This window comes from Cervus canadensis, chromosome 22 (assembly GCF_019320065.1).
Source record: "Cervus canadensis isolate Bull #8, Minnesota chromosome 22, ASM1932006v1, whole genome shotgun sequence".
Lineage (NCBI taxonomy): Eukaryota > Metazoa > Chordata > Mammalia > Artiodactyla > Cervidae > Cervus > Cervus canadensis.
Window position 1 is genome coordinate 31,493,912 of NC_057407.1, and position 15,337 is coordinate 31,509,248.

Sequence of the window (15,337 nt, forward strand, 5' to 3'; positions counted from 1 at the left end):
TTTGTGATATCTCAGCTCGAAACACACTTTATGGTCCTCAACATCCATTTAAATACTCAAATACAGGCACCCGGGGCCACTGTCAAGGAAATCACCTAAGAGACTTCATAGAAGACACACAGAAACGTCAGAAAGGCTGTTTCGTTTCTCTCTCTCTCTCTCGCTCTCTCTCTCACACACACACACACACACACACACGTGCAGAGATCCCCAGCTCCTTCCCCAGGAGTTCCGCTCAGCCAGGTGGCTGGCCGGCCACTCCCACAGGCTAAGAGGCAGCGCGTTACCTGACAAACTTCGTAGAGTAATTTGTACTGCTCCTCCGGCTTCTGCAGGCTGCACAAACTGCATCCCATGTTTAGAGGACTGGCAGAGGCAGGCTGCAGGACTCGCCGGCGCCCGGAGCAGCGGCGCTCTCAGCGCGCAGGCATGAAGGGTCCTCGGAGAGCCTCAGGTGCCAGGTGCGGCGCCGCTGCCGGCGGGCAGTGCTCCTGGAGGCTGCCAACAACTCTGCTCCCGTCCACGCTCCCCTTCTTTCCCTCGCAGAAGCACGCACACACGCACACAGACATACAGACACACACTCGAGCGCGCGCGCGCACACACACACCACTCCCTCCTCTGAGTGATTCTGGCAGCTGGATTGTGGGCCAATGCACACGCTATATATACTGCCACTCATGCATATTAATCAGCCCTCATTGACTATTCATAACAGACAATGATACAGAAGCTATAATTGCCAACTATGACAGTTGAAATTTCTCTAATTAACAAGCAAGTGCTCCAGTGGCAGGGAATAATAAAAGACACTAACAATTTTGCAAGCCATTTTCTAGCAGTTACCAATAAACATGACTGCATGTTGAGCCGGGTCTCTGAGGATAATCCCTAATGCACTGAAGCTAAGTAGAGATTCGTTTTTAAATATACCATAAAATTTGTGATGATATAAAATGTATTTAATGCTGCAGATAATGATGGCATATAAACAGGTTTTATGGAATGGACATGTTTGGAATCATGTTCCTAGCACATGTAGTGCTTTACTAAGATGCGGGAATAATCTTCCACATATGAATAAAATATAAAAATTTAAATTGCGAGATATATGCGTGAGTATGCAAAATAACCAGAGGGGTATAAGGAGAGAGGCTGCCCGATAGGTGAGCAAGCAGATAATCACTGCTAGGGTGCATTTTCAATTCCCAAAGCAGAAAGTTATTTGTGAAAGGGCTGCCGGGCTAACTGGAAGGCGGAGAAGCAGCCCATCTCCTGCCATCCCCACAGCCACGAAGCCCATCTCAGAGCTCATGCCGTGAAGCTAAGGGTCACTGGTGACTCCAGATCTGTATTTAATGCTCCAGATCTGCCCAGACTTCTGTAGCTTTGCTCTGTGCTCAGTCTCCAAGAAAGGTGAGCACAGACAGGACTGAAGAATTTTGGTCTTTGCTGCCTTGCTTCTTGCTTCCCTTTCATTCAGCCTCTGAACTACTATGTAAGTTTGATGGCTTTAAAAAAAAAACAAAAAAACAAAAACTGTGTTTTTATAAACAATCGTCCCACTGCCAGACCAAAATGCGGTGGTCCCATTTTCTCAGGCCAAATGGTTGATGTTGACAATTCTCACAACTGCTTCCTGCCACAGCCCTCACCTCCTTCATTTTACAAAGGTTGAACTGTTTCTCAGGACGACTCCCACATCTCATGTCGAGAGGCATCACGGAGCCTGAAGAATAAAGCTGCCCTTCTCTGGGAATGAAGACACACCTACAGTGTGAGGAAACCAGTCCGAGTAAACTTTGGCTTGTGCCGGCGGCACAAGCTGCTGGTCCCATTTGTTGGACCTGGAAGGCGAGGCACAGGGATGGGGCTGGATCAGCTAATGGCCTGGCTATCTGGAAGGGGAGGGAGGGAGCCTTCATCTCAAGCCCTCGCCTGGGCAGGGGCAGTGAGCTGAGGTGTGGCATCAGACAAAGGAAGCCGCAGATGGCACTCCGCTGCGGCAGGGACCTCGGAATGCCTTTAATGATGGGAAGGGTCTCCTGGACCCGTGAGGAACTCATTGAGCCCCATTTCCTAATCTCCAAAAAGGTATAATACGAACTACCGTGCAGAGTTTTGCTGCCAGGATGTGAGAAAGCAAGCGACTCAAGCCAAAACCAGAGGCCATGTCTGTTCACCCCCTGGCCTCATTTGCGGAGCCTTCCATCAGGAAGTCTGTCCTCTTCCAGCCCACAGTAGACTGCAGATGGGCCGAATGTCCACTCTCATCCAATTCACATCAGGAGCCTCCTGCCCCGCGCTCTGCATCCTTTCGTCTTCCCATTGACTACTCGTCTTCCAATTTACTCTCCATGTGCCAGGCTATTATTTGTGTAAGAATGTGTGCTAAGTCGCTTCAGTCATGTTCGACTCTGTGGGACCCTATGGAGTACAGCCTGCCGAGCACCTCTGTCCATGGCATTCTCCAGGCAAGAATACTGGAGTGGTTGCCGCGCCCTCCTCCAGGGGATCTTCCCAACCCAGGGATTGAACCTGCATCTCTTATGTCTCCTGCACTGGCAGGTGGATTCTTTACCACTAGCGCCACCTGGGAAGCCCAGGCTATTCTTTTTTTTTTTAATTTTTTTTATTAGTTACACCATGGGATATTACTCAGCCGTTAAAAAGAATTCATGTGAATCAGTTCTAATGAGATGGATGAAACTGGAGCCCATTATACAGAGTGAAGTAAGCCAGGCTATTCTTTATGAAGCAGAAATCAGATCACTTCTTTGGCGGGCTTTAAAGATCCTCCAGTGATGTCTCGTCACACTTGAATTAAAAAAATCTCCTCCAGGGCCTCCAATGTCTTGTAAAATCTGTTCCTTACCCATTGATTGCTCCATCCCCATCAATCCCCCCTCAACCCCACACCGGTGCTGTTTTCTCTCCCACCAAGCCAGGTCCTTCCTCAGGGTCCCTGCATATGAAGTTCCCTCCGCTGGAACAGCTCCTCCCCTTCTCCTGCCCACTCAGCACCCCCATCTCAGCGCAAATGAAGACTGCTTAGAAAAGCTTCGGCCGGACACCTTGTATGAATTTCTTTCTCAGCCCTCCAAACAGTCATTTCAACCCAATCATTTCCATTGCATCACTTCACACAGTATTGAATGATCCCGCCCACTCATGCTGATTTGCTCACTGTCTGTCTGTCTCCCTGTCTAGGGATTTCAGCATCCCAAGGGCAGGGCCTGGGTCTGAATTTCAATCACAGTCCAGGCCCATGAGGGTACTTGGGAAACATGTACTCTTTATCAGAATGACTAGATAAGGCCGGGTCTGCGGTCTCACCAACTCATCAGTTACACTGCAAATTGGAACTGCCACATAAAGAGGAAAACAGTCCCTATGAGGGTATCATGTTTGCATCCCTCCTCCACTCTTGTGGGCCTTTAAATTATTACTTTTTGGCAAGGTTTAGTGTCTCACAATTAGTTTTTTCCTCATCTTTTCCCTGTACATCCCCAAATTGGTGAAGAAATAGGCCCTGGCTAAATGGATGGGGAACTTTTCCCAATCCTTCTCTTCTTGGTTAGAAAACTTCTAAATCTCAGCCACAAGCCAAGAGAGCTTTATTGCATATTGCCCTGTACTTCACAGCAGTGTATTTCTCAAACTTTGGGGGCATAGGAATCCTTCACACTCTTCCAAAAAATTCATTGACACTCCCCGCTCCAGGGCCGTTGTCTATGTGCGTATGTCTACTGCTTGCCATGTTAGAGGCAAACAAGTTTTAAAATATTTATTCCCTAATTCATTTAAAAGAGCTATAACAAATCTATTACCTATTAATATAAGTCACATTTTTGGAAAAGCCAGTATATTTTCCAAAACAAAAGAATTTTTTGAGAAGAATGGCAGTGTTTTACAATGTCACAAAACTATGTCTCGCTCGATTAAAGACAGCTGGTCTTTCGCAGTGGTTTCTGCATCCAGTCCTTTTTGATATGGTGTCATAGAGGAGTTTCTAGAAAACTCCACAGTACTGTATATGAATCAAGGAACAACAGAGAAAGAAAGAGGAAAGTAATATCTTGGTATTTTTATGAAAATTGTTTTACCCCTCAGCGGGACCTGGGTCACACTCTAAGAATGGCTGCTTTAGAAGGATGTGCCCATGAGCTGAGTGTCTAAGAGCCTCCTGCTTGTGGGGAGGGACAGAAGAAGAGTAGAGAAGATATTCATTCAAATTCAATTCAGGGTTGGTTTTGCATCTGCTCTTGTGACTAATGATGTATTATTGGAAATCAACAATGCAAAGCGCTCATGTACCCGTTATGGTCCAAACAAGACTTTGTTGGGATAACCTACCTTAAAACTACCCTTTACTTTGCAAAACCATCCAGGGCATCTAGAATACAGTTTTGCTTTCAAAACAGTGCTTTCACAGAGTAAGTAAGAGGCACAATGGTGTGAAGGGAGGCTCACCTATTTTGCACCATTCACAAGGCATTTCACACTGCAGATAAAAAGGCACCGGAAGTCTGTGAGCAACAGGAAGTTATTTACACCAGAACTGTTTCTAAGAAAACAGCTGTCCCAGTAAAGATGGAAACTACTGGCTGCACAAAGGCACACGCTGTCTGCCGAAGATGCTGAACATCCTTTCCAAGTTAGTTATCGCATCACTGGAAAGTGCTTCCTGGGCTTAGGAACGCACAGGGCACTCTGCTCTCTCTGCTCCATCTGATGCCCTTCCTGCCTCTCCCTGCCTTCATGGAGATGAACTCTACAGTGCAAAGGAGTGTCACCGAGGAATACACTCAGAGACTGACGGACAGAGGGACACGTACAGAGGGGGCTGAAGGTGCCCCGGGAACACCCTTTAGTCATCCTCTGAACTTCCCTAGGTCACCGGGGCTGCTGCGGGAGTCAGCAGATGGAGACATCCACTCACGTTCACTTAATTGCGGAACCATCTCTACCTAATCCAACCGTACTATTTTTCGCACACAGACAGGGTGTTTATTCATCTATTCACCAGGAATGTGACCTTTACTTGTTTCCCCCAGTGTCTGATGAGCCCAGGTCTCATCAAACTACACCTTGCAGCTGAATTCTGTGTTCTTCCGGGAAGAGCCATGTCCCAAAAAAGGAGGGACGATGGGGCCAAGCAGGAACCAAGTCCTCATGGAGCAATGGGGTCTCGCCAGGACCAGTCAGCTACTCAAGGGATAAATTCCAGCTCCCCCCAGTATCTGGGAGACCTGCCCGCTGGCTCTGCCATGCCCTGGGCTCTTTTCAGCTTTTTCCCGGATCACACTGATTCACTAACTTGGCTTCTTGCTGGTTTGAACCTCACTCTCACTTCAATTCCTGCCGTACACAGTGGCTAGAATAATCCTACACCTACACCCAGCCCCCGCAACACACACACCCCCCACTCCCGAACCACCCTCAAGATGCGGTCCAAGCCCTGAGCGTGTGCCTCTGCGCTGCTCTGACCTCCCCTGTCTCCTCCGTTGTCCAAATGGACAAGGAAGCCTGCTCCTGCCTCCAGGAAGATTAAGGCCATAAACCTGGAAAAAGCACTTTTTATGCCTGCTAGGGTCTGAGTGTTTGTGTGTCCCCAAATTCTTACGTTAAAATCCGAATGTCTCCTGTGATGTTGTTAGGAGGTGGGCCTTGCGGGGGGGCTTGGGTCATGAGGGTGGAGCCCTCCTCAATGGGAGGACAGCTCTGATAAAGAGCTTGCCTGGTGGCTTAGTGGTAAATAAACTGCCTGTTGTGCAGGAGACCCAAGATTGATTCCTGGGTTGAGATCCACTGGAGAGGGGATGGCAATCCACTCCAGAATTCTTGCCTGGAGAATTCCATGGACCGCAGAGCCTGGTGGGCCACAGTCCATGAGGTCGCAAAGAGCTGGACATGACTCAGCGACAGAACAACAACTCTGATAAAAGCCACCCACAGAACTCCCAGTTCCTTCACCACATGATGATACATCTCAAAGTCTGTGACCTAGAAGCGAGCCCTCACACGTTGCACTGGACTTCCAACCTCCAGAACTGGGAGCCATACATTTCCGCTGTTTACAAGCCACAGAGTCTATGCTACTTTATTATAGCTGCCTAAACACTAAGACAGCACCTTCAGGATAAAAACTGTTCCCACAAGCACCCTACTAGTTATGGCCAGGGATTCAAAACCACCATCTGTTCAGGAAACAGGTTAGTAACTTCTAGTTAACCCTCCTCTTCATCAGGGCGACTTTTCCACAGCTTGTCTGAACCCCATTTAGTGAGTTCTTGAGCTGATTCTTGAATAAAAAGTAAGAATTGCTAGAAAGCTAAGTGTGGATGGAAACATCATCACAGCAAAGAGAAACAGCAACTTCAAAGATGTCAGAACACACAGAGAAATGTCAGATGAATTGAAAGAATACATCATAGCAACTATGAGTGCTGTTTTATTTCTAAAAAGCTACCTAAGCTCATAACATCTGCTCGGGACCTCAAATCTTTTTTTTTTATATGAAAGGATATTTTCCCCTTGCCAAATAGATGGAGGTGCTGCTGTCCTGAGGGCATTCTCTCGGGGCACCAGATGCCTGATGACCATCCTGGGTGCTGGAGACGGATAGTTTGCGGTTTCCACTGGGAGAGATTGGCAGAAAAGGTACCTGCTAGGCCCCTTGGGGGAGGGGGATGGAAGAAGAGGAGAGGGGTCAGAGCAGCCTGGCTACGGCTGCTGCTCAAACCCCACGTGGGTGGATGAGCATCCATCTCCAAGAACTACTCAATGAACCACTAGACAGGCCGCCAGACACAAACGCAGGAAGAGCAAGCGGGAGATCAGGCCCTGGGAGGTCGGAACACGGGCCCTTCAGATGAAGACAGCCAGTGGGAAGGAGCTGGATGGGCCAGGACTTCAGCAGAAGTCCTGGGGGTGTTTTGATTCTCTTGAGCCCACAGCACAGTTGTGTGTTTCTGCGCAGGGGAGGGCAGTGCCTCTATTTCCCCAAGCTGATTTGAAAATCCCGGAGGGTGAATTCCTGAATGAGTCATCTCAGTGAGCCCAGGCAAGCCGAGAAAACATCTGACCCTCAAGGAGGCTTTTACTCTGAACCCGTGACCCTGGCCAGGTTCCCAGTGATGCTGGAGGTTATCTCAGTCCTGCAGTGATCCCTGTGGGCCTTCGGCAACTACTGGATGTGCGACCAGACCTGATAGCAGGAAAGAAGATTCAAGAAGGTCGGGGGCCTGGGTGGGAGAGATGGAAGAGCAGGAGATGTGACGGAGACGCATGTGGACATGGAGATGAGAAGTAACTGCAGAGGATGTCAGGACAGGATGTGGGGGAACTAACATGGGGACCACGCACATCCTTCAAAGTCCTGGGTGGCTCAAGCCTGGCTTAGCTGTGAGGGGAGACTCAGCTGAGAGAGAAGGAAAGCAAATGACAGCACTTAATGGCCTTGACCCAGAAAATTCAAGAAGAGGAAATGGGGGATAGAGTCAGGATCACAGTCGAGGGACACAAGGAAATGGCGCTAGGAATGTTATCAATGATTCACAGAAAAGACTAGAATAACAGGCTGGAAAAAAATGTACACGAAGGGGCACGTGAACATTATAAAACCATGGAGGGACCGAGGAGGAGATGCGATCTCATTAAGTTAAAAAATAAGTTAGAGGTCACAGACTGCATGCTAGACCAGTGTGGCATCTTCAACAGTTTGGATCAGGTGATAATCCAGTAAATTGGGAGTTCTGACCTACATGTGTAGAGTCTTTTTTTTTTTTTTTTACATTTGTGATACATTTTCCACGTCTTGCACAGCGGGCCTCGCAGCCCCATACGACAAACGTGAGCAGGTGCAGAGCCCAGGCTGTCACCTAGGGATGGTCCCCGTTTCCCTCTCGGGCCTCCTCGCTGGCAGTCTAAGTGAGTGTTGAACCAAGGCACCCAGGCCCCTGTGATGTTGGTTTAAATACAAAATTTGAGAGTCTGGGGACTTGCTTGGTGGTCCAGCGGTTAAGACTCTTGACTTTCCACTGCAGGGAGCACGGGTTTGATGCCTGGTCAGGGAACTAAGATCCCACATGCCACGTGGCCAAAACAAACAAACGGAGTGGATGTATGTATGTGTGTAACTGACCCGGCTGTAAGGCTGAAAGTAACACAACACGGTACATCAGCTATACGCCAATAAAAATTAAGAAAATAAATACATGCTCATTTAAAGGCAAAGTCTGGGTATAAGACCACAGGTGGAGACCAGAGGCCGGGCTGCGGGCTGACCCACCTTCCTGCTGCACCTGGGCAGGCGGTGAGCTCACCGCGGGTGGGGAGGCGTGGGAATCAGGCTGCTCCCAGCATGGCAGCTCCAGCCCAGGGGTGGTGGGAGGAAAGCGGGATGGGAGCCATCGCCATGGGTGCAAATAAAAGTCTCCCTCCATACCTTCCTCCTCTTGACTCACTGCCTCCTTATGAATGAGTGGCCATGAGCCAGGCACCGAGATTGAGTGATGGACACAGAACAGAAGCCCTGCCCTCAGGGAACAGCCTCTCTGCACTTGACTTGTGGCCTCTCTAGTATGACAGGTGCTCTAAACTCACAGATGACTTTTCCAGTGTCAAATCTCAACCATCCCTTAGCCTTTGGCCTGGGCAATTCTTCTGCAGCATCTTTCCACTCAGAGTCTTCCTGTGTTGACATCTCTGTGTTCCAAACTTCCAGCCAGAGGGAGCCACCATGATTTTTGATGTATTGGCCTCAACACTATTTGCTTGATACTTTTCTTTAAAGCTATTCAGTTGGTTTTGTTTAAACGTAAGTATTTTCAAGTGAAATCTAATGCTGATTATAAATGGGAAACCATTATGCCTGGCTGTGTATAAAAATTACAGCACACATTATCGTCTGAATTTCAAAAGAAAAAAGGGGTTCATTCTCAACATCACACATTCTTCTGGGGTCCCACCACGCTTACCACGTTGTGTGGAAGGTACATCCATTGGCCGCTGAACTTCAGCCTCACTGTGACCTTGCCCACATCTCTTTTGCCAGTCTTCTCTATCTCCGCTCCACCCCTCCGGGTAGACACTCCCAACCTCTTCACTTCATTACTGAGGCTGTGAGCTCTAACCAGCACGGCCTCTGCACAAACCTCTGCTGTCGAAATCTGAACTCCATCCTTCAAACCCCGTTCTTCTTCAGACCAAACCCCAACGTCCCCATCGTAATTTCTCTCTTGTTCCTGGGGGCAAGTCTGTCTGCCTTCCCAATCACTGAGTCCAAGCTGGCAAAGATTACACTAAGAATCTGGGATAGAATGGTGGCTGTGGCCAGCTCCTTCCTTCTAAGAGAAAAGCTACAAGGTCCCAAAGAGACAAACTCTGCTGTGTTTTATGACCAATAAATAGCTTCATTACAGTGAGTAATCAACAAAGCCAGCATTTACGGAACATCTGTGCTCCACATCGCACCAGCTGAGGGGATGTGAAAAAAAAAAAAAGGTCAAACTTTGTCTCCGTATTCATGGAACTCACCACCTTTTCTGGAAGACAGGATGAACTGTGAAGTGGTGGGTAAGAGGGGATGTCAGAGCTGCAGACAGGAACCTGAGGCACACTCCTCTTTATAACCCCACTGGGCTATAAGGTCAAAGCTCCTGGGGACCATGCTTCTGGGTCTGCTGTGATTACCCCAGCCTCTGTGGGGCAGATGCAACGTGAGCTGGTTATTGTAAGCTGGAGGGAATTTGGACCCAGGAAGAAATGATGCAGGCTGGAGTCTGGATGTGTGCGGGGCACTTCCTACTGGAGATGAAGCTGGGTGCCTGAGAAAGGCAAGCCCATGAGAACGATGGTCTGGAAGGCAAAGGGATGCTGGGACAAGGTGATACCTGAGAAAGTGGCCTGGGACGGGTATGCCTGTTGGTGCAAAAGCGGGGAAGGTAATAAATTGGCAAGAAGGTAACACCAGGGAAGAGCTCACGTCTGAATTCAGAACTAGGGGTTCCCAGGGGCAAATGACTTTGTACTTTCTGTGGCGGATGTCAGGTGGAACGATAGCCATAAGTGGCTCTGGGAAATCCAGGTTCTCTTTTTCATCTTTGGTCAGATTTTTGGACTCAGAACATGCCCCTGTAGCAGACTACCCCTTCTGACAGCCTGTAATTGAGCCATAGGCTCCAGGACTCTTCGTATCTGAAGGACCTTGGAGGACAGAAGCAGCATGAGCTGGATGGATGACTTGGCCACTAAGCAGACGCTTGTTCAATATTTTAAAATCACTCAGAAGATAAACAGGTCACTGCGACGGAGAGACTTACTTGAGGGAAAAAAAAAAGGCAGTGCAAAGTGAGGCTTCATAATTCACCTGTTCCTATAAGGTTCATGTGCTATCAAGTCTGAAATTACTTACCAGGCTTCTATCCTGGATTTACTTTCTATATAAAATCGCACTTCGGCGAATAAGTAAGTAAACACTATTATGACCAATGGTTGGTTTTAAGAGAAAAATGTTCTCTCACCAATGGCAATACTAATTTTTTTTAAACATTCTCAGGGAAAATAAAACAACACAATATACTTGAGAAGCGGGTATGAACCATTGACATTGTACTTAATCTTTAAAACTGATATATGTGTGTCTAAAAGCTAATAAAGTTCCCTCTAAAATAAATGGAGGGAGGGGGCAAGTAAGACACTGGATCACAGACAGCACTCAAGCTTCGGCTTCTGATCTGATGGGCAGAGCCCAAGGGCAGGGAAAATTGAAGTGATTTAAAATAGTCCCTGATAGGATACATCTGATATTAGTGGGCATGCTGAAGGGGAACCATAATACTGGAGAAATACAAGGGTGTAAACGCCATTAGTGTGTGTCCAAGTGTTTTGATGGCTGGACCTGGACATAATTCATGTGACTCACCCATGGGACGGGCAGACTTGGGCTGGGAAATATCAGCGAGAAAGCCACTGAGCAGGCACACAGAAAACACAACTGATTTTACGGGGTGAAGCGAGGGCCACTGACAGTTTCCTTCACTCTCCGCCTTTCACTGCAGAGGTGTCCCCTCAGCGTTCCATGTTCTCTGTGTTGTTTTTGCATCCATCTACCACGACCTACCTTGGGGCGAGGTATTTCATTACAAAAAAAGGAACAAATATATGGTTATGTCAACAGTGGGTGTTCTTTCAAAGCTTTGCTTGATCAAGCCATACTTCAGTCTCACTCGCTTGCACACCAGTTAATCTTCGAATCCTATTGTGTACACTAAAGGCCAATCCTTCTCCATCACCTGGAGCTCACGGACTGGTAAGCTTAAAAGGGTAAAGATATCTGAGGACCAAGAGAATGGCCTTGGTATAATAAAACATATGGTTTTATACGTGCATTCATTTGTTGGGACTTTAATCAGAAAAAAAAAATTCAATGGACTTAATGTAAAAATTTAAATATCAGAATGAATTTTTATTTCCAAAATACCACACTGTTCTATTTGACTCTTCTTTTCAAGTATTTGGTCACTTTAAGTACAGAAAGCCCACACTCCAGGGAAGCTACAGAAGAACACATAAACCAGGCTGCTTCTGGTACTTTCTCTGACTTGAGGAAGAAGGGTTAACTAGGACACATCAAAGAGGATACAGCATGTTTTCTGCTTACTTCCTTCTTTCCAATGTGTGCAAATGTGTTCGGATGCTCAGTCATGTCTGACTCTTTGCGACCCCATAGACTGTAGCCGGCCTGGCTCCTCTGTCTATGGAATTCTCCAGGCAAGAATACTGGAGTGGGTTGCCATTTCCTTTTCCAGGGGATCTTCCAGACCCAGGGATCGAACCTACAACTTTTGCATCCCCTGCATTGGCAGGTGGCTTCTTTACTGCTAAGCCACCTGGGAAGTCCCTCCTTCTTTCCAATACTGAGTTACAATGCACCAGATTGGTAGGCTTTATGGCTTACCATCTTCTTTCTCTATTTTTTAAAACTAATTTATTTATTTTAATTGGAGGCTAATTACTTTACAATATTGTGGTGGTTTTTGCCATGCATTGACATGAATCAGCCATGGGTGTACATGTGTCCCCCATCCTGAACCCCCCTCCCACCTCCCTCCCCCTCCCATCCCTCAGGGTCATCCCAGTGTATCGGCTTTGAGTGCCCTGTTTCATGCACTGAACTTGGACTGGTCACCGATTTCACATATGGTAATAAACATGTCTCAATGCTATTCTCTCAAATCATCCCACCCTCACCTTTTTACATTGAGGTATAGCTAATTGACACTGCTGTGTTCGTTTCAAGTGTCCAGCAAGTGATTCAGTTATACATATGCAGGTATGTACTCTTTTCCAGATTCTTTTCCATTATAGGTTATTATAAAAGAGTGAGTATACTTGCCTGTGCTAAACAAGTATTAATTCCCTTCCTCCTGCCTCTCTCTATGTACTCCTGTCAGGGGAGGTTCAGCAGAGAAGAAATGCCCTCTTCCATCTAAAAATACCCTTCCCATTCATCACCCGTGAGCACGCACCTACGGTGTGAGGGTCAACAATGAAGAGTCAGGGATCAGGGCTCAGACGCCCACATTTCAAATCCCAGCTCTGCTGGTGATTCAGCCCATGACTGTGGGACTGGGCAAGTGTCTTTCTAAGCCTCCATTTCCTCAGCTAAGCACACAGGATTGTCATGAAGCCTAACGGGAAAGCTTTTAGGAACCACTCAGGAAAGTGGCTGGCTCACAACACTTGTGGTAAGTTCTCAGCAGATTCCTTCTTTTTATTTAATTTTTCATTACTCAGTGCCTTGGAAGGCCCTCCGATGCAGGCACTAAATGCTTCCATCAACTTTACCTCTGCTCTGAAGGATGTATGCAGAGGTGAGTGTGGGAAAAGGGAACCAGAAAAGGCTTCCTTTGAAGATCTCAACATTGATATGATTCTTATTTTCCTTCCTGGGAACGGAGCTTGTCTATGGACCATGTGCAAATGTTACATAAAAGAAAGCTTTGCAAAAAAGCGAAATCATGGCGGGGAAAATCCCCCAAAACATTTAGAATAGAATTACTCCGACTGTGGGCTGCATCAGAATCCCCCCTCTTGGGAAGTGAAGATTTTTAACTTTGTGAAAGGCAGATTCCTAACCTCTATCCACTAAGTAAGAGCTTCAAGCCCCTGTGTGTCACGCAGGTGAATCATGCGGGGAGCACCCTGATGGTGGGGAAGGGTGGCTGCAACAACACACACAAACCAGAGTTGTTTTTGATGATCATCACACGTTCCTGTCTCTTTCTGCCATGATCTCTGTGAGTAGGGTGGCAAACAGGCTTAAGGATACAGCAGGAAAAAAAGCTGCATTTTGATATTTGCATATGGTTTAGTAAGTAGTTACCTACTTCGAGGGTTTTCCCCACGAAATGGTTTCAATAGTCTGACGGTCTCTTCTTCATAAGGAAACAAATTCATGATTCCCTAGCCACCAATGGCCGGCAAGAAACACAGGCCAGTATTAATTCACAGCCACCCCCTGGAGACATGCACAATAGCTAACTGCAAGCCAGCGAAGCCATGGAAACACCTGGAAGGATACATCCACACCTGCAGCACCAAAGTCAGAACAGGGTCTTTATATTTTAAACCAATCACCATGACGACCATGACCCAGTTTCCAGTGCTGCGGAGACCCTTCATTTTCCCGGTTCACTGTGGTGTGTGGTGTGGTTGGTCACAAGGCTGATTTTCATGGGCCTTTGAACCTCCAATGCTTGTATGTTTCTTTGAGTTTCATTTAAAGTCTGGGTTTTGCGAGATCAGGAGAAGAAATCACAGATAATTACAGCTGAAAATATTCTCATTTCCTGGCGGAGCTAACAAGTGAAACTACAAGTAATGATGTAATCCAACTTGTCAAAAAGGAACATGAAAAGAGGAGGCAGAAGGCAGGTCAGAGCCTTGGGACCCGGCATGCCGTGTCATCTTCTAATTAACTAACTGATCCTTTAAACTGTCAGACTCAGAGAGGCACTCCCTGGCTTGGTGTCTGATTAATATTCATATGTGGGCATGGGGTGCTCTGATTTAGGTCCCAGTGGTTGTAGTTAAACATCAGTCTTTAAAAAAGAGAGAAATAAAACCCTGCATGGCCAGCCTCAGTCTCCAGGTCTTATATTCATAGGGAAATGAGGGAAGGCCATGCTGGAGTCTGTAATCCACGGTGAGCACCAACCCTTCACGGATGCACATTGATTTCTGAATCATGATGAGGACTTGTATATTGAAAAAATAATTATTTTGCTTCTCCCTCCTGGCAGCCACATTGTTAATCACACTCTGTGCCTCACTGTTAGATAAGGGAACAACGCGTGTAAAATTGCACAGCATTCGGTAATATAATCAAGCGTTTAATTTCAAACAAAAATAATTGAATATGTAATTTAATCAAAGCAAGCTAGAATCGATCATTTCCTTAAACTATCATAAGTGGCAACCTGGACATTCATTCATATGGCACAAGCTGCAAAAGAATATATTCCCTTGTACTACTGACTTCCCTTAACTAAAAGACGTTTCAATTGGGTTAAATGGGCAGAAGGCCTAAACAGACATTTCTCTAAAGAAGACATACAGATGGCCACAAAGCACCTGGTCAACATTGCTCATTAGTAGAGAAAAGCAAATCAAAACTACAGTGAGGTACACCATTTCACACTGGTCAGAGAGGCCATCATTAAAAAGTATACAGATAATAAACATTGGAGAGAGTATGGAGAGAAGGGAACCCTCCTACACTGTTGGTGGGAACGTAAATTGGTACAGCCATTATGTAAAACAGTATGGAGGTTCTTCACAAAACTAAATATAGAGACACCATATGATCCAGCAATCCCACTCCTGGGCATACACCCAGAAGAAGCTATAATTCGAAAAGATACCTGCCCCCTACATTCAGAGCAGCACTATTCACAATAGCCAAGATATGGAAACAAGCTAAGTGCCTGCTGACAGGTGAATGGATAAAGAAGGTGATGTATAAGGACACAATGGAATACTACTCAGTCACAAAAAAGAACAAAATAAGGCCATCTGCTGCGACATGGATGGGCCTAGAGATGATCATACTTAGTGAAGTAAATCAGAAAGAGAAAGGCAGATACCGCATGACATCATTTACATGTGGAATCTAAAATATGACACCAATGAATCTATCTACGAAGCAGAAACAGGCTCACAGACATACAGAACAGACCTGTGGTTGCCAAGGGGGACGGGGAGGTGGGTGGGGACGGACTGGGAGTTTGGGATTAGCTGATGCAAGCTATTACACATAGGATGGATAAAG

At 46.7% G+C, this 15,337-nt stretch overlaps 1 protein-coding gene across 2 annotated transcripts in view; it reads right to left on the reverse strand.

The window, feature by feature from the left end:
• Nucleotides 1–15,337, reverse strand: part of PDZRN3 (PDZ domain containing ring finger 3) — a 249,475-nt gene that overhangs the window by 54,705 nt on the left and 179,433 nt on the right. Inside the window, exon 1 of one of the 2 annotated variants that reach the window (XM_043443439.1) lies at nucleotides 288–657. The exons of the other annotated variant lie outside the window; for it this stretch is intronic. Within the exon in view, the coding sequence (XP_043299374.1) occupies nucleotides 288–356 (69 nt within the window). The 5' untranslated portion in view covers nucleotides 357–657. Of the gene's footprint in view, nucleotides 1–287; nucleotides 658–15,337 lie in introns of those variants that run through there. 2 annotated transcript variants of the gene reach the window in all.